At 38.0% G+C, this 25,179-nt stretch overlaps 1 protein-coding gene and 1 pseudogene across 1 annotated transcript in view; both read right to left on the minus strand.

The window, feature by feature from the left end:
* Window positions 1–25,179, minus strand: part of LOC145513846 (uncharacterized) — a 449,854-nt gene that overhangs the window by 406,463 nt on the left and 18,212 nt on the right. The window contains exon 3 of the mRNA XM_081510793.1: window positions 18,741–18,899. Coding sequence (XP_081366919.1) covers window positions 18,741–18,899 — 159 coding nt within the window. The remainder of the gene's footprint in view (window positions 1–18,740; window positions 18,900–25,179) is intronic.
* Window positions 15,693–17,515, minus strand: LOC145512448 (rRNA 2'-O-methyltransferase fibrillarin pseudogene; annotated as a pseudogene).

Here is a 25,179-nt window from a genome sequence, read left to right on the forward strand (position 1 = left end):
CGGGAGTTGGTGATGGACAGAGAGGCCTGGCGTGCTGCAATTCATGGGGTCGCAAAGAGTCGGACACGACTGAGCGACTGAACTGAACTGAACTGAATTTTCATTTCTTTAATTATGTGTGATGTTTATCATTTTTATATTACTTGTCATTCGTATTTATTTTTCTGTGAATTATTTTCACTTATTTATATTTTTGCCCATTTTTAAAATTGACACTAATTTTTTTCTTAATTATTTATACAAACTCTTTGAAAATTAAGGAGCTGGCTATTTTTCATGGGTCCTGCATATTTTTTTCTGGAACACTTTTTAACAATCAGTCACTTCACCTTCTTAGCAAATTTCTGATTATGATTTGATTTTCTCTTATATTGGCTTGCAAGAGATCATGTTCTGGTTATGCTATGGCTTCCCTCATAGCTCAGTCGGTAAAGAATCTGCCTGCAATGCAGGAGACCCAGGGCTCAAGTCCTGGGTCAGGGAAAATTCGCTGGAGAAGGAAGTGGCAACCCACTCTAGCATTCTTGCCTGGGAAATCCCATGGACAGAGGAGCCTGGCAGGCTACCATCCATGGGGTCACAAAGAGTAGAACACAACTTAGCAACTAAATCACCATGCTATTAAGAATATTCTGGCATATGTGGGACTTCACTGGTGGCTGAGTGGTAAAGAATCTGCCTGCCAACATGGGAGACATTGGTTTAATGCCTGATCCGGGAAGATCCCACATGCCACTGAGCAACTAAGCCCTTGGGCCATAACTACTGAGCTCTCGCTTTAGAGCCTGTGTTCTGCAACAAGAGAAACCACCGCAATGAGAAGCCTGTACATTGCAACTAGAGAGTAGACACCACTCGCTGCAACTAGAGAAAGCTTATACAAAGCAGCCAAGACCTAGCACAAAATAAATAAATAAATAAAATTATTTTTTAAAAAAAGAATATCCTGAGAGCATGTGTAAAAGTTATATGTTCTTTTATGAAGCAATGTGTGGATCACAAAAAACTGTGGAAAATTCTTAAAGAGATGGGAATACCAGACCACCTTACCTGCCTCCTGCAAAACCTGTATGCAGGTCAAGAAGCAACAGTTAGAACCAGACATGGAACAACAGACTGGTTCCAAATTGGGAAAGGAGCACATCAAGACTGTATATTGTCACCCTGCTTATTTAACTTATATGCAGAGTACATCATGCGAAACGTCAGGCTGGAAGAAGCACCAGCTGGAATCAAGATTGCAGGGAGAAAATATCAATAATCTCAGATATGCAGATGATACCACTCTTATGGCAGAAAGTGAAGTGGAACTAAAGAGCCTCTCGATGAAGGTGAAAGAGCAGAGTGAAATGCTGGCTTAAAACTCAACATTCAAAAAGCCAAGATCATGGTACCTGGTCCCATCATTTTATGGCAAATAGATGGCGGAACAATGGACACAGTGACATATTTTATTTTCTCGGGCTGCAAAATCACTGCAGATGATGACTGCAACCGTGAAATTAAAACATGCTTGCTCCCTGAAAGGAAAGCTATGACAAACATAGAGTATAAAAAAGCAGAGACATCACTTTATCAACAAAGGTTCATCTAGTCAAAGCTATGGTTTTTCCAGTAGTCATGTATGGATGTGAGAGCTGGACCATGAAGAAGGCTGATCACTGAAGAATTGATGCTTTTGAACTGTGGTGTTGGAGAAGACTCTTGAAAGTCCCTTGGACAGCAAGGAGATCAAACCAGTCAATCCTAAAGTAAATCAATCCTGAATATTCATTGGAAGGACTGATGCTGAAGCTGAAGCTCCAATACTTTGGCCACCTGATACAAACAGCTGACTCATCAGAAAAGACCCTGATGCTGGGAAAGATTGAGGGCAGGAAGAGAAGGGGACAACAGAGGACAAGATGGCTGGATGGCATCACCGACTCAATGGACATGAGCTTGAGCAAACTCCAGGAGATAATGACCGACAGGAAACCCTGGCTTGCTGCAGTCCATGGGGTCTCAAAGAGTCAACAACAACTTAGGATTATGTGTATTTGTGTAAATATGTTTGTTTTTGAATTTTTGTTAATTTGAGTACTCCTTCAGAGACAGATCCTTTTTTGATGAGCAGACTGAGAGTAATACATGGGGTCATTATTAATGCCAAGTTCATGATACTTTGCGAAGCGGCTCGGTGTGTCCAGTCTGCCAGCCAGTCAGCTTCTTCTGGCAATTCCCCAACCTCTGCTTCACCCCTTCATTCCAACTTTCAGGAGCATTCTGGGAATCCATAGGAGAAAATGTAAAGGTAGGGCTTAGGTCTTTGTAAACCAGTAAGAATTCTGGGGAGATAGCTTTTACCATTTTAATAGATTAAACACTGCACAAGGAAGATTCGAGGAATTTGGGACACTAACCCTCTGAACTCTGCGTCCATCCTGAGATCCTCATAAAGGCTCACATTTACTCATCTCAGTTCAGGACTGTTTATGATTAACATTTGTTTACATATTTTGAAGCTTTAAAACTGCAGTCTGTCAAACAAATAATTAGTAGTTACATATTTCAAAGATCTTGGGGTTTATTCAAGTTCATGCAAAATATGTTATATTTTTAAATAACTTTATGCTTATTTCACATTAACATCTTATCAAATAATAAGGAAAATCATCCTAGTACTATGTTTAAAAGATAAAATCGACCATTCAACAGGATTAGTTTTCTGTTCAATGTTTTAAATTAGATGTCAGGACTGATTTTAATGCCATAATAAATTTCCATCATTTTATAAACTGTCTAATTATTTTTGGGGAAATACCAGCTTTATGTTTCTATAATAAAAAGTAACAGTAATATGTGGATTGTATACTTCTTTGCTGATAACTTTACAGTGATCCTTGAGTATTGATTCTCTACTCTGGTGTCATTCTGCTTTATATGCTTTTCAGGTGAAAAGCACATTCTTCAGGCATTTAGCAACATTTAAAAATCATAATATCTATAATATTAGCATGTGATCTGTAAGTGAGTGAGAGTTTAAAGAAAATCAAAATGCCCAAAACCGTAAGTCACAGTTAATTATTTCCAGTTTTTCAATTTTGAGAAACTAATTTATTATATATGTAATAAATATATATATATAATATTGTATATATAATAAATATTATATATATATACATATATATATATATACACCACACATGCACTTCCCTGGTGGCTCAGATGGTAAAGAATCTGCCCACAATGCAGGCAACCTGAGTTCAATCCCTGGGTTGGGAAGATCCCCTGGAGAAGGGAATGGAATCCACTCCAGTATTATTGCCTGGAGAATTCCATGGACAGAGGAGCAATCAGGAACGACTGAGCTACTAACACTTTCACACACACACACACACACACGCACACACGCATATTTGTACATGTGTGTGCACGCTCAGTTGCTAAGTCATGTCTGACTCTTTGCAACCCCATGGACTGTAGCCCATCAGGCTCCTCTGTCCATGGGATTTCCCAGGCAAGAATACTGCAGTGGTTTGCCATGTCCTACTCTAGGGGATTCCCAATCCAGGAATCAAACCAAGTCTCCTGCATTGGTAGGCAGATTCTTTACCACTAAGCCACCTGGCAACCCCTGAATATGCGCATATATCTATCCAACTATAAATATTTCCATCTATAAGTATGTGGTTCATATATATGAAGTATAGCTATAAATGAACTCATGTATAAATAGAATTAATGTATCTATGGAGTAAAATGTACTTATATATGAACTAAATTCTTAAGACAGTATCTGAACAAAAATATATAGGTACCATAATGTGTGTTATTCATTTAAAACACATATTATTTGAAAAGTGCTGAATATTTTTAGCATCCCCTTAGCAGCAAAATGTGTTTTTGTATATTTGCAAAACCCCCTTTAATACATGGTGGACAAAGAAACCATCTTAGATTCAAGGGCAACTATAATCTGGTTCCATTCACGATGGTATAGAAAACCCTCTGGTTTTCCTTTAAAGTCTTCAGAGAACAAAGATTCTCTAGCAATGGATCTTTAATAGCTTCTGTCTAGATTCAGGTAGATGGCACGATATAAAGCATAAACACCAGATGTTAATTTGAATTTAAATGCGATTGAATTGTCCATCAAAAAGAATATCATTCTCATTTATAATCAGCCTCCTCGAAATAAATGAAAACTTATTCCTGTCTAAAATGAAACAGGTCTGTTTATAGAACAGTCATCAGCTCATGCACTTCCACTGCTTACAGACAGAACACACTCTTCCCTAATGGGCTTTCAAATCCATGTAACTGTCAGCAAAGAAAGAACAAACTCAATGGGCAGAAGATACTACATTAGCTAAACTTCCCTCTTCCTCCAGCAGTCGGAAGTTCAGATACAGTCTTTGTGTCCATCTGCCATTTTCTAGAATGAACTCAGACTCTACCCTGAGAAAACTGTGAAATATAAATATTCTGATGCGGTTACCTTAATAACAAGGTGAATTAGATGGGATTAGAGTTTTCCTCAGTTTTCTTGGTAGATGGTCATTTACCTGTATCTGGGCTCACTGGCTTACAGAATCCAATGAGAATTTCTAACATGCCATCTTTTTCTATCACAATTTTGTTCTGCCCATAAATAAAATAAAGGAAATAGACAAGAACAGACGCCAAATTCACCCTCATTATGTGTATTCTAAACACGTGTCTTCAGAGTCTATAAATAAACACATTTCAGGGAATTCAGTTAAATAATCATCCGGCACGCTGTTAGCAATATTATATTGCTTTCTGACCTTCAGATATGTCTTCTTATGACCTTTTCCTCCTTTCCCATTAAATGTTTAAACCTCTCTTTGCTTGTGAAGCCTTCCAGACTCTGTGCTTTTCAACTTTGTCCTAATCCCCCCTGCCAATACTTCTTCCACTACATCACATTGCTCTTCTCTCTGTCAACAAGATGAATCCTTGACCCTACTTCACCTTGAAAACACATTCATTTAAGTCAGACTTTTTACACTTGAAACAGTTTAATTATTAAATAACTGCCATCTAATTTTTTTAAAAAACAAGATTCAGGCAGTGAGAAAAATATTCAGTCCCAATGACTAAGTATCAGAATAATGTATTGCTTGCCATCATATCGCTTATAATGTTTTTAACAGTTTTTCCCATTGTGACACACAAGGATAACATTCTGATCAATGACATAGTCTCTTGAGTAAATCCAGGTATGGGAGCAACCACCAATGTGCCAGACATAACTACAAACCACACTTTCCTTTCCCAAAAGAGACAGCATGACAGGATGTAAATAAGTAAGACCACCATCATTATACCAGTGATCGACTGTTTTAATTTCTTAAAATCAAAAGGTGAATAATTTGCAAATGTTGGCACTTTATTAACAGCAACAAATTACTCTCTGCATACCTCAGAAGTGATCACAGCTCATCAATGTGTTGTATCTCTGTGGTTAAGACCTCTTGCAACAGACTTTCATTTTCTCATATACTTTCTCTGAACCTTGTCAGTCACCAAATGATGTTAGGCATACTACAAAACAGTCCTTTATTGATTTTGAGGCTAGGTTTAACAATAAGTGAGATCAGTAAAATCCAATGAGATATATAAAAGTTTTTGATTTAAAAACTAGGGACAACTAAGCATGTAAGAACATCAGATGCGGGTGGAGTTTAGCCTAGTCATACTAGAGAAGAGGAAACCAGAAACAAATTACAACACTTGGAGTTGATAAATTCATCTACCCACTTCTCAGAAACCCTGGCATCAGATAAAATCTAAAAATGCCAACTAAAATCTGCAAAGCTGTGGACGAGTGCTTGTGATACTATAGAACTGCGCCATTCAATGTGGTAGTCCATAGCCACCTGTGGCTATGTGAATTTAAATGAAAACAAATTCAAATGTATAAAAATGAAGACCTCAGTTCTGCAGTCATACGAGTTACATTTACAACCTATAGTTTGAGAGCAATGCTGTCCAATGGAACTTTAAGAAAAGGGAAATGTTCTGTATTTGTACTGTCCAAGATGTGTAGCCACTAACATTGTGGCTGTTGAATATTTAAAATGCAGTTAGTGTAAATGAGGAACTGAAATTTCAATTTAATTTTAATTAAGATAAATTTAAATGGCAATATGTGACTACTGCTGCTAAGTCGCTTCAGTCATGTCCGACTCTATGCGACCCCATAGACGGCAGCCCACCAGGCTCCACCGTCCCTGGGATTCTCCAGGCAAGAACACTGGAGTGGGTTGCCATTTCCTTCTCCAGTGCATGAAAGGAAAAAGTGAAAGTAAAGTCGCTCAGTTGTGTCCGACTCTTAGTGACCCCATGGACTATAGCCTACCAGGCTCCTCCGACCATGGGATTTTCCAGGCAAGAGTACTGGAGTGGGGTGCCATTGCCTTCTCCAATATGTGACTAGAGGCAACCATATAGAACATTTCCACCACTGCAGAAAGTTCTATTAGACGGTGCTACTCTAGGGCCGTAGGATCCCTTATGCTAGAATGTGAAAAGGAAGGGCAGAAAGTAAGAAATAAGGGTGGTGTTAGAGCAGAAAAATAATATTTTCTCCCCACCTACTATCTGCCAAATACTTTGTTATAGTTCTTTCATATGTAATCTCTTTTAATCCTCACAGACTTCAAATTGCTATTGACCTAACAGTAGAGACTGAAGAAGGGTTTGAGTCCACAGCTACACGACATCTTATGCCATGCTCTTTCCACTACTCCTTGACATCAATATAATCACAAATGGTATTCACACAGTCAATATAGACTTATCAGAAAAAAAGAGATAAAGAATGAGGTGTCATGCTCTCCTAGCAGCTCAGTGGTAAAGAACCTCCTGCCAATGCAGGAGACACATGTTCGACCCCTGGTCTGGGAAGATCTGATATGCTTCTGAGCAAATAACCCCATGCACCACAACTGTTGAGCCTGTGCTCTAGAGCCTGGGAACCACAACTACTGAGCCCACATGCTGCAACTACTGAAGCCCACACACCCTAGAGCCCATGCTCTGCAATGAGAGAAGCCACCTCAATGAGAAGCTTGCACACGGCAATAGAGAGTAGTTCTCGCTTGCTGCAATTACAGAAAAGCCTGCACCAGCAACAAAGACCGAGCACAGCCAAAAATTAAAAAAAAATAATTAAAAAAATATATACGTAAAAAAGAATGAGGTGTCATGTCATTAAGGCACATAAAAACAAAGGAAATGCTACTTTATATATCAGGCAACAAACACATGAAATGTATTCTTTTGAGAGATTTTATCTACTTTTATCCACTCCTGCAATGCAGGAGACCCTAGTTCAGTTCCTGAGTCAGAAAGATCCCCTGGAGAAGGCATAGGTTACCCACTCTAGTATTCATGGGCTTCCTTAGTGGCTCAGATGGTAAAGAATCTGCATGCAATGCAGCAGACCTGGGTTCGATCCCTGGGTTGGGAAGATCCCCTGGAGGAGGGCATGGAAACCCACTTCACTATTCTTGCCTGGAGAATCCTCATGGACAGAGAAGCCAGGTGGGCTACAGTCCATGGGGTAGCAAAGAGTTGGACACGACTGAGCAACTAAGCACACAGCACATTTACTGAAAAGAAAACAGAATCATAGAAAATGAATGACTGAAATTTTCATTATTAAGGGAAGCTAGAAATGAGTGAATTACCAAAAGTAAAACTGCAGTAATGGTGATCATCATAACAATAGCTATCGTTTATTGAATCCTTACTGTGCTCAATACTTCATGCTCATAATCACCCACCCTCTGAAGTACAGGTAAGAGTGTCACTGTCAGAGATAAAATAGCAGTCTGAAAAGCAGAAAGGCCTGACTGATTAACCTTTTTCTTATCTTCTTAAAGTGAAATTTCCCAATGCCTTTTCACAGGTACACACAACAAAGTGATGAAAGAATGGATAATGTCCAATATCAATCAGTGAAGAAATGCATTGCTATTATTGAAAGTCCTCATTTAAATTTTAATTTTCCAGTTTCTTAATTATCCTTGAGTACTTCCTAATTTTTTCTCTAAGCTTTATATTTGGTGATCATAATCATTTGCAAGGCTGACATTAAAATTTGCTAGGTTGGTAGGTTTGGGTGAATAACTTAATTTTCATGCACCTTTTACAGCCCTGTCAGGTTATTGTTAACATTAGAAAGAATCTCAGTCCATCTTGGCCTTCTTAATATTTTCTCCATTCTAGTTTTTATCATCAGTCATAGAGGCAGAACTGCTATGGATAAGAGTACATTTAAGGAAGTAATAATGACTCTTGACTGCCTGCAATAGCCATCTCATAGAGGCTGGAAATAACTTCATGAAAGCTAGTTATTAAATAATAACAATAATCCCTAGCATTTGTGTTAACACTGAATCCAATCATTGGCACATAAAACTCACCTAACAATTATTTCCTTCTCTCCCTTTCCTATTCTTATCTCCTTGGTCTGTCAGATTACAATATAAATTATGATTACAAGTATATTTGTCTCAATGCTTTCCTCTTTGATTCAGGATCACTGCAGAAAGACAAAATTTCTATTCCAAATCCTTTCTATGTAAGTCTTTAGGAAAATAACTGCCCATTCTGACTTTCAAATTTCCTATAGTTACTATTTATGCTAATGGGTATTTAGGCTATATATATTTCAAAAGATTATCAAATTAGGATTACACATCTAAAGAATATACATGTATCTTAATAAGGAAATATATTGGAAATATATTGCTTTATCTTATCATTGGGCTTAGACCCAGTTGTGGATGTGACTGGTGATGGAAGCAAGGTCTGATGCTGTAAAGAGCAATATTGCATAGGAACCTGGAATGGTAGGCCCATGAATCAAGGCAAATTGGAAGTGGTCCAACAGGAGATGGCAAGAGTGAATGTCGACATTCTAGGAATTAGCGAACTAAAATTGACTGGAGTGGATGAATCAGATGACCATTATATCTACTATTGTGGGCAAGAATCCCTTAGAAGAAATGGAGTAGCCATCATTGTCAGCAAAAGAGTCCGAAATGCAGTACTTGGATGCAATCTCAAAAACGACGCAATGATCTCAGCTCATTTCCAAGGCAAACCATTCAATATCACGGTAATCCAAGTTTATGCCCCAACCAGTAATGCTGAAGAAGCTGAAGTTGAATGGTTCTATGAAGACCTACAAGAGCTTTTAGAACTAACACCCAAAAAAGATGTCCTTTTAATTATAGGGGACTGGAATGCAAAAGAAGAAACAAACAAATTTGCCTGGAGTAACAGGCAAATTTGGCCTTGGAGTATAGAATGAAGCAGGGCAAAGGCTAATAGAGTTTTGCCAAGAGAACACACTGATCATAGCAAACACCCTCTTCCAACAACACAAGAGAAGACACTATACATGGACATCATCAGATGGTCAACACAGAAATCAGATTGATTATATTCTTTGCAGCCAAAGACAGAGAAGCTCTATACAGTCAGTAAAAAGCAAGACCAGGAGCTACTGTGACTCAGACCATGAACTCCTTATTGCCAGATTCAGACTTAAATTGAAGAAAGTAGGGAAAACCACTAGACCATTCAGGTATGACCTAAATCAAATCCCTTACGATTATACAGTGGAAGTGAGAAATAGATTTAAGGGACTAGATCTGGTAGACAGAATGCCTGATGAACTATCGACAGAGGTTCACGACGTTGTACAGGAGACAGGAATCAAGACCATCCCCAAGAAAAAGAAATGCAAAAAAGCAAAATGGCTGGCTGATTCATGTCAATGTATGGCAAAAACTATTACAATATTGTAAAGTAATTAGCCCCCAACTAAAATAAATAAATTTATAAAAAAAAAAAAAAAGCAAAATGGCTGTCTGAGGAGGCCTTACAAATAGCTGTGAATAAAAGAGAAGTGAAAAACAAAGGAAAAAAGGAGAGGTAGACCCATTTGAATGCAGAATTCCAAAGAATAGCAAGGAGAGATAAGAAAGCTTTCCTCAGTGATTAGTGTAAAGAAATAGAGGAGGGCCAAAGAACTAAACAGACATTTCTCCAAAGAAGACATACAGATGGTTAACAAACACATGAAAAGATGCTCAACATCACTCATTATCAGAGAAATGCAAATCAAAACCACAATGAGGTACCATTTCACGCCAGTCAGAATGGCTGCTATCCAAAAGTCTACAAGCAATAAATGCTGGAGAGGCTGTGGAGAAAAGGCAACCCTCTTACCTTGTTGGTAGGAATGCAAACTAGTACAGGCCCTATGGAAAACAGTGTGGAGATTCCTCAAAAAACTGGAAATAGAACTGCCATATGACCCAGCAATCCCACTGCTGGGCATACACACTGAGGAAACCAGAATTGAACGAGACACGTGTACCCCAATGTTCATCGCAGCACTGTTTACAATAGCCAGGACAAGGATCAGCCTAGATGCCCATCAGCAGACGAATGGATCAAGAAGCTGTGGTACATATACACAATGGAATATTACCCAGCCATTAAAAAGAATACATTCGAATCAATTCTAATGAGGTGGATGAAACTGGGGCCTATTATACAGAACGAAGTAAGCCAGAAAGAAAAACGCCAATACAGTATACTAACGCATATATATGGAATTTAGTAAATAGGTAAAGATAACCCCGTATGCAAGACAGCAAAAGAGACACAGATATATAGAACAGTATTATGGACTCTATGGGAGAGGGTGAGGGTGGGATGTTATGGGAGAATGGCATTGAAGCATCTAAATTATCATATGTGAAATGAATCACCAGTCCAGGTTCGATGTATGATACAGGGTGCTCGGAGCTGGGCACTGGGATGACCTGGAGGAATGGGATGGGGAGAGAGGGGGGAGGGGGGTTCTGGAAGGGGAACACATGTACACCCATGGTAGATTCATGTCAATGTATGGCAAAACAAATACAATATTGTAAAGTTAAAAATAGATAAATAAACTAATTTAAAATAAAAAAAGAAATTAAAATAGTGAAAAAAAAAGAAATAGAGGAAAACAATAGAATGGGAAAGACTAGAGATCTCTTCAAGAAAATTAGAGATATCAAGGGAACATTTCATGCAAAGATGGGCATAATAAAGGACAGAAATGGTATGGACATAACAGACACAGAAGATATTAAGAAGTGGTGGCAACAATACACAGAAGAACTGTACAAAAAAGATCTTCAAAAACCAGATGATCACGATGGTGTAATCACTCACTTAGAGCCAGACATCCTGGAATGTGAAGTCAAGTGGCCCTTAGGAAGCATCACTATGAACAAAGCTAGTGGAGCAGTGATGGAATTCCAGTTGAGCTATATCAAATCCTAAAAGATGATGCTGTGAAAGTGTTGCACTCAATATGCCAGCAAATTTGGAAAACTCAGCAGTGGCCACAGGACTGGAAAAAGTCAGTTTTCATTCTAATCCCTAAGAAAGGCAATGCCCAAGAATGCTCAGACTACCACACAATTGCACTCATCTCACATGCTAGTAAAGTAATGCTCAAAATTCTCCAAGCCAGGCTTCAGCAGTATGTGAACCATGAAATTCCAGATGTTCAAGCTGGTTTTAGAAAAGGCAGGGGAACCAGAGATCAAATTGCCAACATCCACTGGATCATTCAAAAAGCAAGAGAGTTCCAGAAAAGACATCTATTTCTGCTTTATTGACTACGCCAATGCCTTTGACTGTGAGGATCACCACAAACTGTGGAAAATTCTGAAAGAGATGGGAATACCAGACCACCTGACCTGCCTTTAAGAAATCTGTATGCAGGTTAGGAAGCAACAGTTAGAACTGGACATGGAACAACAGACTGGTTCCAAATAGGAAAAGGAGTACGTCAAGGCTGTATATTGTCACCATGCTTATTTAACTTAGATGCAGAATACCTCGTGAGAAATGCTGGGCTGGATGAAGCAGAAGCTGGAGTCAAGATTGCCAGAAGAAATATTAATAACCTCAGATATGCAGATGTCACCACCCTTATGGCAGAAAGTAAAGAACTGAAGAGGCCCATGATGAAAGTGAAAGAGGAGAGTGAAAAAGTTGGCTTAAAGCTCAACATTCAGAAAACTAAGATCATGGCATCCGGTCCTATCACTTCAGGACAAATAAATGGGGAAACAGTGGAAAAAGTGGCAGACTTTATTTTTTTGGGCTCCAAAATCACTGCAGATGGTGACTGCAGCCATGAAATTAAAAGACAACTTACTCCTTGGAAGGAAAGTTCTGACCAACCTGGACAGCATATTAAAAAGCAGAGACATTACTGTGCCAACAAAGGCCCGCCTAGTCAAGGCTATGGTTTTTCCAGTAGTCATGTATGGATATGAGAGTTGGACTATAAAGAAAGCTGAGCGCTGAAGAATTGATGCTTTTGAATTGTGGTGTTGCAGATAATTTTTGAAAGTCCCTTGGACTGCAAGGAGATCAAACCAGTCCATCCTAGAGGAGATCGGTCCTGGGTGTTCATTGGAAGAACTGATGCTGAAGCTGAAACTACAATACTTTGGCCACCTGATGCAAAGAGCTGACTCATTTGAAAAAACCCTGATGCTGGAAAGATTGAAGGAGGGAAGAGAAGGGGACAACAATGAGATGGTTGGATGGCATCACCGACTCAATGGACATGAGTTTGGGTAAACTCCAGGAGTTGGTGATGGACAGGGAAGCCTGGTGTGCTGCGGTCCATGGGGTCGCAAAGAGTCGGACACAACTAAGCTACTGAACTGAACTGAAGGTGAAGAAAATATATCCTTATTTTCTGTACAAGATAACTTTAGAAACTGTAGCCACTGATTGAATAATCTATGATAGATCTTGTCCAGAGTATTAGGTAACCATTATAGAGAACGAACTAAGTCCATTATTATTAGAAAGGAAAGAGATATAAGATTTAAAGTTATGTGAAAACAACCAAATGTACAAGCATATGCATGCTATAATTTTTTTATGCAACCTGAAAATCTTCATGGTTGTCAAACTGACAGATGAGAGAAAGGGATGGATGGATTCTGGTACGTTATTGTTATTAGTATCATTACTGTTAGGCATCATACACACACAAGTCAATAGTAGCTTTCTCTGTGGAGGGTAGGGTGGTAAAACATTTATATTTTATTTTGTTTTTACATACAATTTAAATTTTCTTATCATGTATTATATGAAATTATATGGACATTGACATTTTGATCCACCACTGTTAGCCTACTTCTTTTTATTAAAAAATAGTATGTATTATTTTTGTTTTGTTTTTAGTATGTGTTATTTTAAAACAATCTTCTGTATTATTGACAAAAGGTTTAACTGAGCCATCATTTGCTCAGTTAAATTCACATTGATAAATGACTGTATTTTTGAAGGCTGCCCTCTAAACTTACAGAGCAATACTGCTTTGGGCACATAACTACTTGGTCAAAGAAACATCAAATTATCATGACTGCCTATCCTAAAAAAACAAAAACACAAGGCTTACATCTTCAAAGAAAGAGAAGTCATAAAATATCCACTAATATGGCTAATGCTGGGTAGGATTAGGGGCGGGAGGAGAAGGGGACGACAGAGGATGAGATGGTTGGATGGCATCACCGACTCGATGGACATGGGTTTGGGTAGACTCCGGGAGTTGGTGATGGACAGAGAGGCCTGGCGTGCTGTGATTCATGGGGTCGCAAAGAGTCGGACACGACTGAGCGACTGAACTGAACTGAACTGAACTGAATATGGCTACTTTTAGAAACCCCACCTTATTTTGTACATTCCTTGATTCAAATCTGGCTTGGATGAATTATCATTTGAAATCTATTCAAGCTCCCACTAATATCTGGATGTAGTAAAAGCTAACGAAATCTCCTATTATTTTGACAAAATGCTACAGAATTTAAGACACTAACTACATTGAAACAAATGGGAGGTCACGAGGGAATAGACCTAGCCCCTTTCCAGAAACAGAACACCTATTACAAGTAAAGATGTTATCTCATGTTCTTTATTCCATTTGCCTTTTTTAAAGGAAGGGAGTGTAGCAAGTATTCTTTCATTCAGGACAAAAATCTAATATTCATCCTGGAACAAGAACTGCCAGCCATTACATGTAAAGAGTTTGATGAGCCCTTAGTATTTGATCCTTTGGTCCAATGAATCAAACATGAGTAACAATTTCAATCTTTTCTTTTTTATACAAAAGACTAAGTCAGGATTGACAGCCTTTTAGAAACTGGCTGTCAGGGAGTTAAGCTCTGTTTTTGTTTGGCACATAAGCACTGGTGAGGATCAGTACAACAGACTTAGCCAGGCAATGGGGACCAAGAAATGATTTGGGCTTAATTAAGATTTCTTCCTCACATCCCACATTCATATACATTCTTAAATAAAATAGAAACTATACAATGTTTACAAGATCTTTGAATTGAAAGGATAGAATGTGTTATACTGTAGTAGTGGATAAATACACAAACTTTTCAAATTTGCTATTTTCAGTGAATATCTCTTAGGGTAATCTACTTTTCATCATAGAGCCTCTGAGAGAAAACTTGTTTATTATATGGTTGACACTTGTTTAGAAGCTAAAACTGGTAAATAGTCTTACAACATTTTCAGAAGTGTACTCCATGGAACATTTATCTCTTGGGATATTTCTTGAAGGTTAGGATCCCATGATCAAAATATTTTGGAAGCATTTTGTATTATACTCTCATATGGGTAATTCACAGTATAAATCCAATTATTCCAGATTCTGAGTAGTCAAAAACATTAACCAGTTTAAATTTGCTTAATGTCTTATTTCTGAATCTTTTTATCATGGAAATATTTTCCTGATATATTTATTAATATTTCATTGAATCAATATTCTATATAGACAATACTTCAGGAAACACAAGATAATTCTGTCAGTAATAATATAATGATCGTGGGTCCAGCTGCCACAGAAAACAGTGAGTATCTCAAAGAGAAAGCAGATGAAAAGAGATTCACATGCTAGGTCTGTGGCCCAGTCAGCATTCTGAAATTAGAGTAATTACGCTCCTTATTGGTAAATACTCTTGCCTTATTGCCAACCAAATCTGGATCAGAGGCAGAGTTAAATAAACTACTAGTAGGAAAGGGGATGCCCTTTATTTATCCCCAGAGATCAACCCAATCTCATTTATAAATGAAAATAATAAACCCAGAGATACGAATGCCAAAGACCACTCTCGTGGTCAGGAGCAGTCCTGGATTGAGAACTCAGTCTTCTGAATCTGATACCAGAGTACTTCCTAGCAGCCCACACCAATTTCTGCCCATTGATGAGCCGAAAGACTATTGATTGAATCAAATGTAAGTGTACGTTAATGCTACTTTAGGCCCATTTAGGACCATGATGAGAAATGAACAATTAAAGACATTTTAAAAATGTTTAATGTTTCTTCTTTGATTAATAATTTCTAGTGTGCCTAATACTTTGAACTGTAGCAGTGGTAAAAAATAGAATATATAGCAGTATAGAGTACTGGATAGTGTAGTGGCTGGACATTACCCATCTACTGAGCACAGAAAACACAGAACAGCCTACAAGTGTCTAAAGAACAAGTAAAAAATCACCTAGTCTAAATCAGCAAGAGTAGTATTAACAGTAGCAACACAATCTATCCCAGTCCAAATGGTGCCGGGGTTCAGTTCATGCTGGGGTGTGGCATGTACACACCTATGGCCACAAGATGGTCTTTTTCATATGGCTCTAAAGTCAACTGCTCCTGGGGCTTTGTGTTTCCTGTTGCATCTTTTTCACTTCAGAGACAAATACGGGCTCAGGAGAGGCTGTGGCGTCAATCCAGTTAGCCTTAATGGAAATCACAAAGTGTCCTTCATTACATAACGAGGTGTGGGCATTCAGGGCTACACCTTGGCAAGGCCATGTTGGCAAAGATCATATCCACCATTGGAATTTGTGTGGCTACCAAGCATCTTCAATGACAAGACCAGTGCTGGTTCTCTTCTTGGCCAAATTAATGAGGTCACAGCCAGAGAAGTGGGAGAACGCAAATGCACAGGTGAGACCCTGTTAGCCTAAGATGCCAGAGGTGCAGGAAAGGGTGGTACCCAAGGCAGCCCTAAGGGTAGAGTGGGTCCTGGTTTGATGTGGATCTGGTCCACATAGCCCAAGATTGCTGTAGCCAGCTTAAAATGGAAGGGGATTTTGCTTTATTTAATCTGGTGGGGGGTTACAGAAAGGTGAACTCCTATCATCTCTCATATGTATTTTTGGAAGATTCTAAGCATAAACTTTCATATGATCATAGTAATACAGGTAGGAGAAAAACAACAACAACAATAACCAGTAGTAATAGTAGTAGTAGTAGTGACACCCACTGAGTGTTTACTTTATCTCTAGCACAGTTCTAACTGCTTTGAATATGTTAACTCATTTACTCCCTATAATAATCCTGTAGTAGGTAATATTGTTTTTCTCACTTTAAAAACTGTGGGAACTATAGATCAGTTAGTTTCTAAACCTTGTCCCAAATCTCACAGTTCTATGTGGAAGAGACAGAATTTAAACTCAGGGAGTCTGATCTCACAGGCTGAAGTCTTTAACCATTAAGTATATTCCCTTGTAGAAATCTGCTGATGGTTATTTTCCTTATGCATTTCCACAGTTATGCCCTCTTGTCCGTTATGGATTCATCCACTGTTGATTGCCAAACCTGATGAAGTATTAGAACCACCTTAAGAACATCTTTAAAATAGACACGGTAGTCCTCTCGCCAAGGTACTCTGCTCTATGCTAAATTAGGTAGTTTCAAAAAGCACAACAGGTTCACCTGGAGGTTCAGATCCAAGGACCCATGTTTGGGAGCCACTGATATAGAGCCTTTCTATTGTGGATGGTTGCCTTACTTATTAAAGAAACCGCCTGTGTTCACAGAAGTCATGAGAGGAAAGAGGACACAAAGGGTAACTAGACTGGCTAAACTAGCACCTGGTCCTGGAAAGTCTGCAAATTCCTTTCTCACACTATGAAATCCTTGAGGACAAGGACAAAACATTACTCAAATTTGGATCTTCCATGATGGCTAGCTGTTACTGTTCCATCCCTAAGTTGTGTCCGGTTGTTTGTGACCCCATGAATTGTAGCAGGCCAGGCTTCCCTGTCCTTCACTATCTCCTGGAGTTTGCTCAAACTTATCCATTGAGTTGGTGATGCTATCCAACCATCTCATCCTCTGTTGCCCCTTCTCTTCCTGCCCTCAGTCTTTTCCAGCAGCAGGGTCTTTTCCAGTCAGTCTGCTCTTCGCATCAGGTGGCCAAAGTATTGGAGCTTCAGCTTCAGCATCAGTCCTTCCAGTGAACATTCAGAGTTTATTTCTCTTAGGATTGACTGATTTGATCTCCTTTCTGTCCAAGGGACTCTCAAGAGTCCTCTCCAGCACAATTTGAAAGCATCAATTCTTTAGTGCTCAGCCCTCTGAGCCCTCAGTCCAACTCTCACATCCATACATTGCCAGTGGAAAAACCATAGCTTTGACTAGACAGACCTTTGCTGGCAAAGTGAATGCCTCTGATTTTTAATATGCTGTTTAGGTTTGTCATAGCTTTCTTTCCAAGGAACAAGCATCTTTTAATTTCATGGCTACAGTTAACCCCCACAGTGATTCTGGATGGCAAGGGAGTGCATATGTGCTCAGTCACGTACAACTCTTTGAGACCCCACAGCCTGTAGCCCACCAGGCTCTTCTGTCCATGGGATTTCCCAGGCAAGAATACTGGGGTGGGTTGCCATTTCCTTCTCCAGGGAATCTTCCTGACCCAGGGATTGAACCCGCATTTCCTGCTTGGCAGTCAGATTCTTTACCACTAAGCCACCTGGGAATCTCGAGACTAGTGCCTAATTCATAATAGGTGTTCAGTTAGTACTTCCTGTCTAAGTTTCTGGGTGAATATTATTGAGAAAAGGCAATAAAAGAATAGTTTTTCCAATGAAACTAAGAAGGATCCTCTAACTAATAATTATCTATTGACCTGATTATGAAAGTCATAAATTTCTCCACAACACTGTACATAGGAGACACAGCAAGAGAACTTAACACCATGTTATCACAAAGGAATAAGAAGGGCAAGAACAAATGGGTGCAAAGGAGGAAGCCATGTTTAAATGATGCCTGGTTTAACAAACTACATATCAATTTAGAAATTCAATATAATCACCTAGGTTTATTTGACTACATTCATTAAATAAAATGAGCATATTTTTAATTCCTTCAAAGCTGGTTCCATAGGACCCTCAAATGAATTTACCCACTCATCCTCCCTTCCACTACGGCCTAATTGGCCTACCACAGGCTAATGGGCAAGCAGTCCTCAGCAATCATTTATCTTTTTTGAAGTCTTCTCCTTAGAGCTCCCTTTAAGAATAGCAGTAGATTTTCCCTTGAATTTATTTTCTCACTCTTTGTTTGCTTTTTCAAGCATGTTGGAGAGGCTTCTTTGCTGTTTGTTTCTGAAACAAATCAAGGACACTAATTTGTTCTTTGTGGATTTTTGGAAGCTACCCCAGTGGGAGCCACTTTCTGTGACCAGGATTTCTGCCTGTGGATGATGTGGGGCAGGGAACTCAGAAAGGCTATTAAGACAGATAGGAATGCTATCACTAGGTGAACACATTACTGCTGTAGACTGAGAAGCAGAACCCCTGATTTTGAGGAGATGCAACCAACGAGTACATTCGGACAAGACTACCCAAGTGCCAGCATTTACCTCTGTGCAAGGGCGTACTAAGCAGCAATTTCTGGCTGAGATGAAAAATTCTGTTCTCTTTAGACACGGGGATGTAGCACAGCTGTGACACTGCAGGCATAGAAAAATCTTCATGGGCTCTGAATCTAGAAGGAAGTTGACAGCTCATTTTAGGATGATGGGGAAAGCATTCTGGCTGAGTAGTGTGTGGAAACATTCTCAACTCGCTCTAAACCTGTACATTTTACTCCTGGCTCTGCCATTAATCGGCATTGAATCCTGGTCCAAATCACTCCATCTCCCTGCCTCCCAGGGTTCCCCCATCTGTAAAATCAACAGATCCAAACAGTTGCCCAAGTGTCCCTTTCTCTTTTAATGTGATGCCTTCAGATTAACAGAGACACATGCATATTTACATTTGTAAGATAAAAAGCCTTTGACTTTTTACCTCAAGTTGACTTTCAGGAAAAACAAACTATATAAGAAAATGAATGTATATTGGGAATTTATTTTTTAAAACAAACTTCAAAGTATACAGCCAGAGTTCAGTTTTAAATACCTTTAAACACAGTCATCTGGGTTTCCCTGGTGGCTCAGTGGTCAAGAATCTGCTTGCCAACACAGGAGACACAGGTTTGATCCCTGGATCATGAAGATCCCTTGGAGAAGGAAACGGAACCCACTCCATTATTCTTGCCTGGAAAGTTCCATGAACAGACGAGCCTGGCAGGCTATAGTCCATGGGGTTGCAAGAGTCTGACATGACCTAGCCACTAAACAACAATCCAGTCACCTATGTAATCCTAACTGTCAATACAAGGATGTTGACAGCAACTGATAATGTATTTCAAGCCCTATAAAGACACTGAATTATCAGAAGAAAAGGCACCAAAGTATCTGTTTATGACAAAAGAAAATAAGATAAATTTTAGAAGTGTATTGAAAGGTAATATAAAATGAATAAATGCTTTTTTTAAAATGTAAAAACAATTATCTTATCCTGACACAACTACTACATTTTACATGTAGTATACATTTAGTTTACATGCATATTATACATGCATATATTACACATGCATGTAATATGCAATTACATGCATATTATCTAGACACCCCTACTGTATTTATACCCATACTGTATTTATATTTCTATAATAATGGTATACATAGAACTTCGTATTTCACTATTTTCACATATATTATCTCTTAAATATACCTAGATTTTCCTACAGTATTATTTTAATGAGTTCATAACATTAAACTGTGTTGATGTACCATAATTTATAAAATCATTATTTTGCTGAACTTTTAGTTTGTCTTTAAATTTTTGCTATTAATATTGATTACAATAATTTTTTTATGTTCAGCTTGTTTTGTTTCTGTTCAAATGTTCCCGTAAGAGAAGACTTTTGGAGGCAATGGACATGATTAAATTTGTGGCTTTTGCTACATACAAACTTTCGTGTTACTTTATAAAAGAATTATCAACTAATAATTCCACCAGCACACATCATTTTAACCAAAACTTCATCATCTTTAACAGTGATCATTTTTATGATATAATATTATGCATTTCAGAACTAGCAGAGTAACAATGATATGCATGACAAAGGGTCCTCAATAAGTATGTTTTGACCCTGCTCATTAAAACTTTGGACTTAACTTGGAGATTCATTTATTCATTCATTCACTCTAACACACTCATGCATTAACTCATGCATTAAAAAATCTTTCATTGGGCACAATTATATAATGACAACATGTTAGGTCCTGGCTGTCCAAAGTTATACTTTCCTTTAATGGCTTACTTTTTGAAAGAGAGAAATCTATGTGAAAACATATGTGGTCACTGCCTTCATCCCAGTATGTTTTAGGATGTGTAAAGATGTGGGGGAGAAGACAAAAAATAGCTCATTATTTTTCTTTCATAGCATATTTTGAACAGAATATTCTAGGAATATCCAATGATCAGAACTAGTTTCTGATATCATGTCATGAATGAGAAAACTACTTCTAAAGGTATTTTGAGAGGCAGAAAATTTGAAAAGAAATTAAGAACTAATTAAGAGCTAATACTAATTCCAAAGTTCTCCTACTTCCTCTTATATTGGCTTTCTCTTCTTTTGAGTGCCCATTACAGTGTTTAAAGGGTTCAACGCCACTTCCCAGATGGCTCAGTGGGTAAAGAATTTGCCTGCAATGCAGGAGACGCAGAAGATGCAGGTTCGATCCCTGGATCAGGAAGAGCCCCTGGAGAAAGGCATGCCAATCCACTCCAGTATTCTTAGTTGGAGAATCCTACAGACAGAGGAGTCTGGCAGGCTACCGTCCACGGTGTCGCAGAGTCAAACACAACTAAAGTTACCAAGCACACACGCAGTGTTCAAAGCATAATAGGTACCTAATAAACTGCACTTTTATGACTCTTTCTCCTTCATCCCTCAACCCTATACAGTATCTTCTTTAGATTCACATCTCTTGACCTGAAAATTTTCATCAGCCCCACATTCCAACATCTTTAACTATACTGAGTATTAATCCTCCCTCAAAAACAGCAAATACAAGCATCATTAATTGAATGCTTAAAATATGCCACACACTGACTATATTAATTTTTGTCATTCTTACAAAATCTGCTTTATACACCATTTATTAGAGAAATTATATAATTGACCTAGGTCATAAAGCTGATAGGTGAGAGATTTGGGATTTCCTTTAAGATGATCTCTAAACTTTCTTTTTTTTCCTTTTGGCTACACCAGGAAGCTTAAAGGATCCCACATCTCTAACCTGGGATCATATCGTGGTCCCTCAGCAGTGAAAGCACCTAACCTTACTGGACGATCAGGGAATTCCTTCTCCACTGTTCTTAGATTTTATATTGTATTATTATAGTATTCCTACTCTGAAGAAACTCCCTCCAGTATCAACTGCCTATTGGATGATATTCAGGGGAACCAAAATGGGGGGGAAAGAACAAACAAATGTGCTAGGCAAATTTTCCTAGTATAAAATAAGTGGTCAAATCTATCAATTCCATCCATACCTTAACAGACTAGATGACTTAGAATGGTCATTATTAAATAGTCACCATTTCCACAAGGGGCCTCCCTTGTGGCTCAGCTGGTAAAGAATCCACCTGCAGTACGGGAGACCTGGGTTCGATCCCTGGGTTGGGAAGATCCTCTAGAGAAGGGAAAGGCTACCCATTCCAGTATTCTGGCCTGGAGAATTCCATGGATTGTATAGTCCATGGGATCACAGAGTTAGACATGACTGAGTGACTTTCACTTCACTTCATTTCCACAATGATTAACTTAATAATATAGTAGTGTGAAGACAAGTCCTCAATTATATTATAAGCAATAAGATCTCGCCCCGTATTTTACTGTGGCTCATTAATGAACTTGGACACATACAAAATGGACCCTCACACATATGAATTGTCTTCTGAAAGTGAGTTTATTTCTATACTCACATGAAGAAGTTTCAAGTCACTACTAATACTGTAGTTGGAAGTCATAGTGCTACAATGGGTTGAATTTTGTGCTGAATTTGACTTTAGTGTTCATGAATATCTTAAGAAAATCATTTCTGAACTACAGTCAAAATTAAACAGTGCCAACAACTGAAGTGAGTGTCCCTCACAAACAACCTTTAAAGACCACCTATAGAGACAGAAGGGCTTCCCTCATAGCTCAACTGGTAAGGAATCCACTTGCAAATCAGGAGACCCCAGTTTGATTGCTGGGGGACTGTATTTTTATAACTATTTGACTTTTCTTTCATTGAGGTTTCATCAAGTTCCAATGGTCCAAAGTGCTATGCCACTTTCTTCTCAAACAGAGATTTGCTTCTAATGTTTACTGTTACTGATAGATTCTATACTACCAAATTCTTTTGTATTATCTACTCTATATTTTCTTCTTTCTACAATAATTATGTTCTATGCAAAAATAATGATGCAAACAAGACACTAACTTACAATATTTACAGTCTCCTAAATGAACAAATAGGAAAATCAGGATTCTCATAATATACACAAAACAATGAGATTAATGCAATAACTCTTAAAACAAACACATTTCAATAGTCTATTCAAATAAGCAGATCCAGAACATGATGTTGAAGATACAGGGGCACATGATCCTTTTGAAAATGACTTTTAAAAAAATACTTAGGTATCTAATTGCTGCTGCTGTTTAGTAGCTAAGTCGTTTCTGACTTTTTGTGACTCCATGGACTATAACCCACTAGGCTCCTCTGTCCCTGAGATTAACCAGTCAAGAATACTGGAGTGAGCTGCCGTTTCGTTTCCTTCTTCAGGTATCTGATTACATAACCCTTTCTCATTCTTTGTTTTTTAACAAAATGAGAGGGCCAGTCTCTTTGGGGAAAATATCTCTGAGATATCTTTTATATACCTACAGTAGATAGATTCTACTTCTTAGAAATTCTTTGATTATGGAATTTCCTAAAGTTTGGTCAAAATTTCCTTTTTTATAAATGCAGTGATATTGGTAATTTATCCTCCAAACTACCTGCTCCAGGAATTCATACTGCCAAACTGCTGTGGAGCCCAGATAATTTCTATATTTTTAAGCAAATACTTCTGATATGACTCAATCCAGTAGATCAAACTCATGCTCACAGAAAAGATTATTAATGTGTCTTTTACATTTATTGTGCTTTTATTTTTTTCTTTGGCTTGAATGCATCCTATTTCTTAGAAAAATTAGTGCCTGTGAATTTTGTAAATAAGCTTGATACAAAGACCCATTCAGACATATGGTAGAGATTTCTGAAATGCACTCCATTCATCCTTAATGGTTTTTATCTTGAAATTCTCTTTGGAGAGTGCTGTGTTAGTTCACTTTACTTCATGAAACACTTGTGGAAGTATTGTTCACTACAAACAAAGCAGCATAATGTAGAAACAAATTATTTACAAGTAAATTAAAAGGACTGAACATTCTAAAATGCAAATTGCACAAGCTTTCTGCTAAACAGATGAACAAAACAAGGCGAAAGATGGTTCATCTTAGTTCTAGGAAGACACAGACTACCTTGACTACAGCTTACATATCAACTCATTTCTTCCTTCCTTTCTCTCTGTCCCTTTAAACACACTCAAAGAAACCATGCCGTTCTGGTGGAAGAAAAAATCATTTTCATCATATTGTTCTGATAGCTTTTTTCAAAACAATCAACAATTATTTTGTTGAGCACAGAAACCAGGAAACCTGGGGGTGGCATCCTAAGTTAACTTTAGCTGATCTCTTTTACAGTTATAAATGTGTAAAATATGTTTACATGTTTACAGGGTAGTTTTAGAAAATTTCCACGTATTTTTAACTTAGCTTCAAAATGTCAGCACAGGGGAGATAGTGAAATTAAATGGGCAATTTTATTCTAAATCCAGGTTGAAATTTTTAATGACTTTACTCCAGAGATTTTAAGCTTGTTAGAATAGTATAAAATTAATTTCCTGTATTTTAGCCACTCATTAGAATAAAATAGTTAAACATAGCTAACATCAACAGATGCTAAGAATTATAAATTAAAAGTAGTACTTTGAATTTACTCCAGGCATATTTTATATTTTAGTAAACATTTTGTTTCCCATTGATGTCTGAATTTTATAAAAATATAATATCACAGCCAGAAAAGGACTGCCAACTTCCCCCAGAAGTATCTCTTAAATTTGCTTGGTTAGTTGACTGTCCTTTGTACCCTTGCCCTTTATAGTCTTATAACACTTTTCACAAACATATTTGTCTTCCCAACAATCCAACAAAGTAAGTATTCATATATTCACATAGTGAGGAAGTGGAGGAGCTGAATTTAAATTCAGATCCTCTAACTCACTACATTGCCATTTCCCTTCTCCCACAGCATCTTAAATACACAGATAACCATCTCTGTGCTCCTTCCTTGAGGAATCTCACTTTCATCTTTACTGAACATTTTGTTTTGCTTCAGGAGGCAGCAGAACATAATAATGAAGAGTGTGGTCTCTGAAATTGGCCTCAGTTCCACTCCCAACCATCTGAATGTTGGACATGGTACTTACTTAACCTCTCAAAGACTCAGTTTCATCTTCTGCCTAGGAGTGTTAACAATATGAACTTTCACAACGAGGACTAAATAAAATAATGCATGCAACTAGGTAACCTAGCACAGTGCAAGGTGCATAGTATGCTGATAAATTCCTTAAATTCAGCTAGTTTTATTATTGGGCATCTCAGCTCACATCCACACACACACACACAAACCCTGGAATAAATCTTAACACTTGTTTCTGATAAGGTATAAAATAAGAGGGATCCTTTGCAGATTAGTGAGTTTTTATGGAAAAGAATTATTTGAGGCGTGCTTTACCGGGGTGGAGTTGACCATGAGTCAGAATGGGAAAAATATATCTTT

Source organism: Giraffa tippelskirchi, chromosome 7, assembly GCF_054371585.1.
Source record: "Giraffa tippelskirchi isolate mGirTip1 chromosome 7, T2T-mGirTip1v1.2.pri, whole genome shotgun sequence".
Classification (NCBI taxonomy): domain Eukaryota; kingdom Metazoa; phylum Chordata; class Mammalia; order Artiodactyla; family Giraffidae; genus Giraffa; species Giraffa tippelskirchi.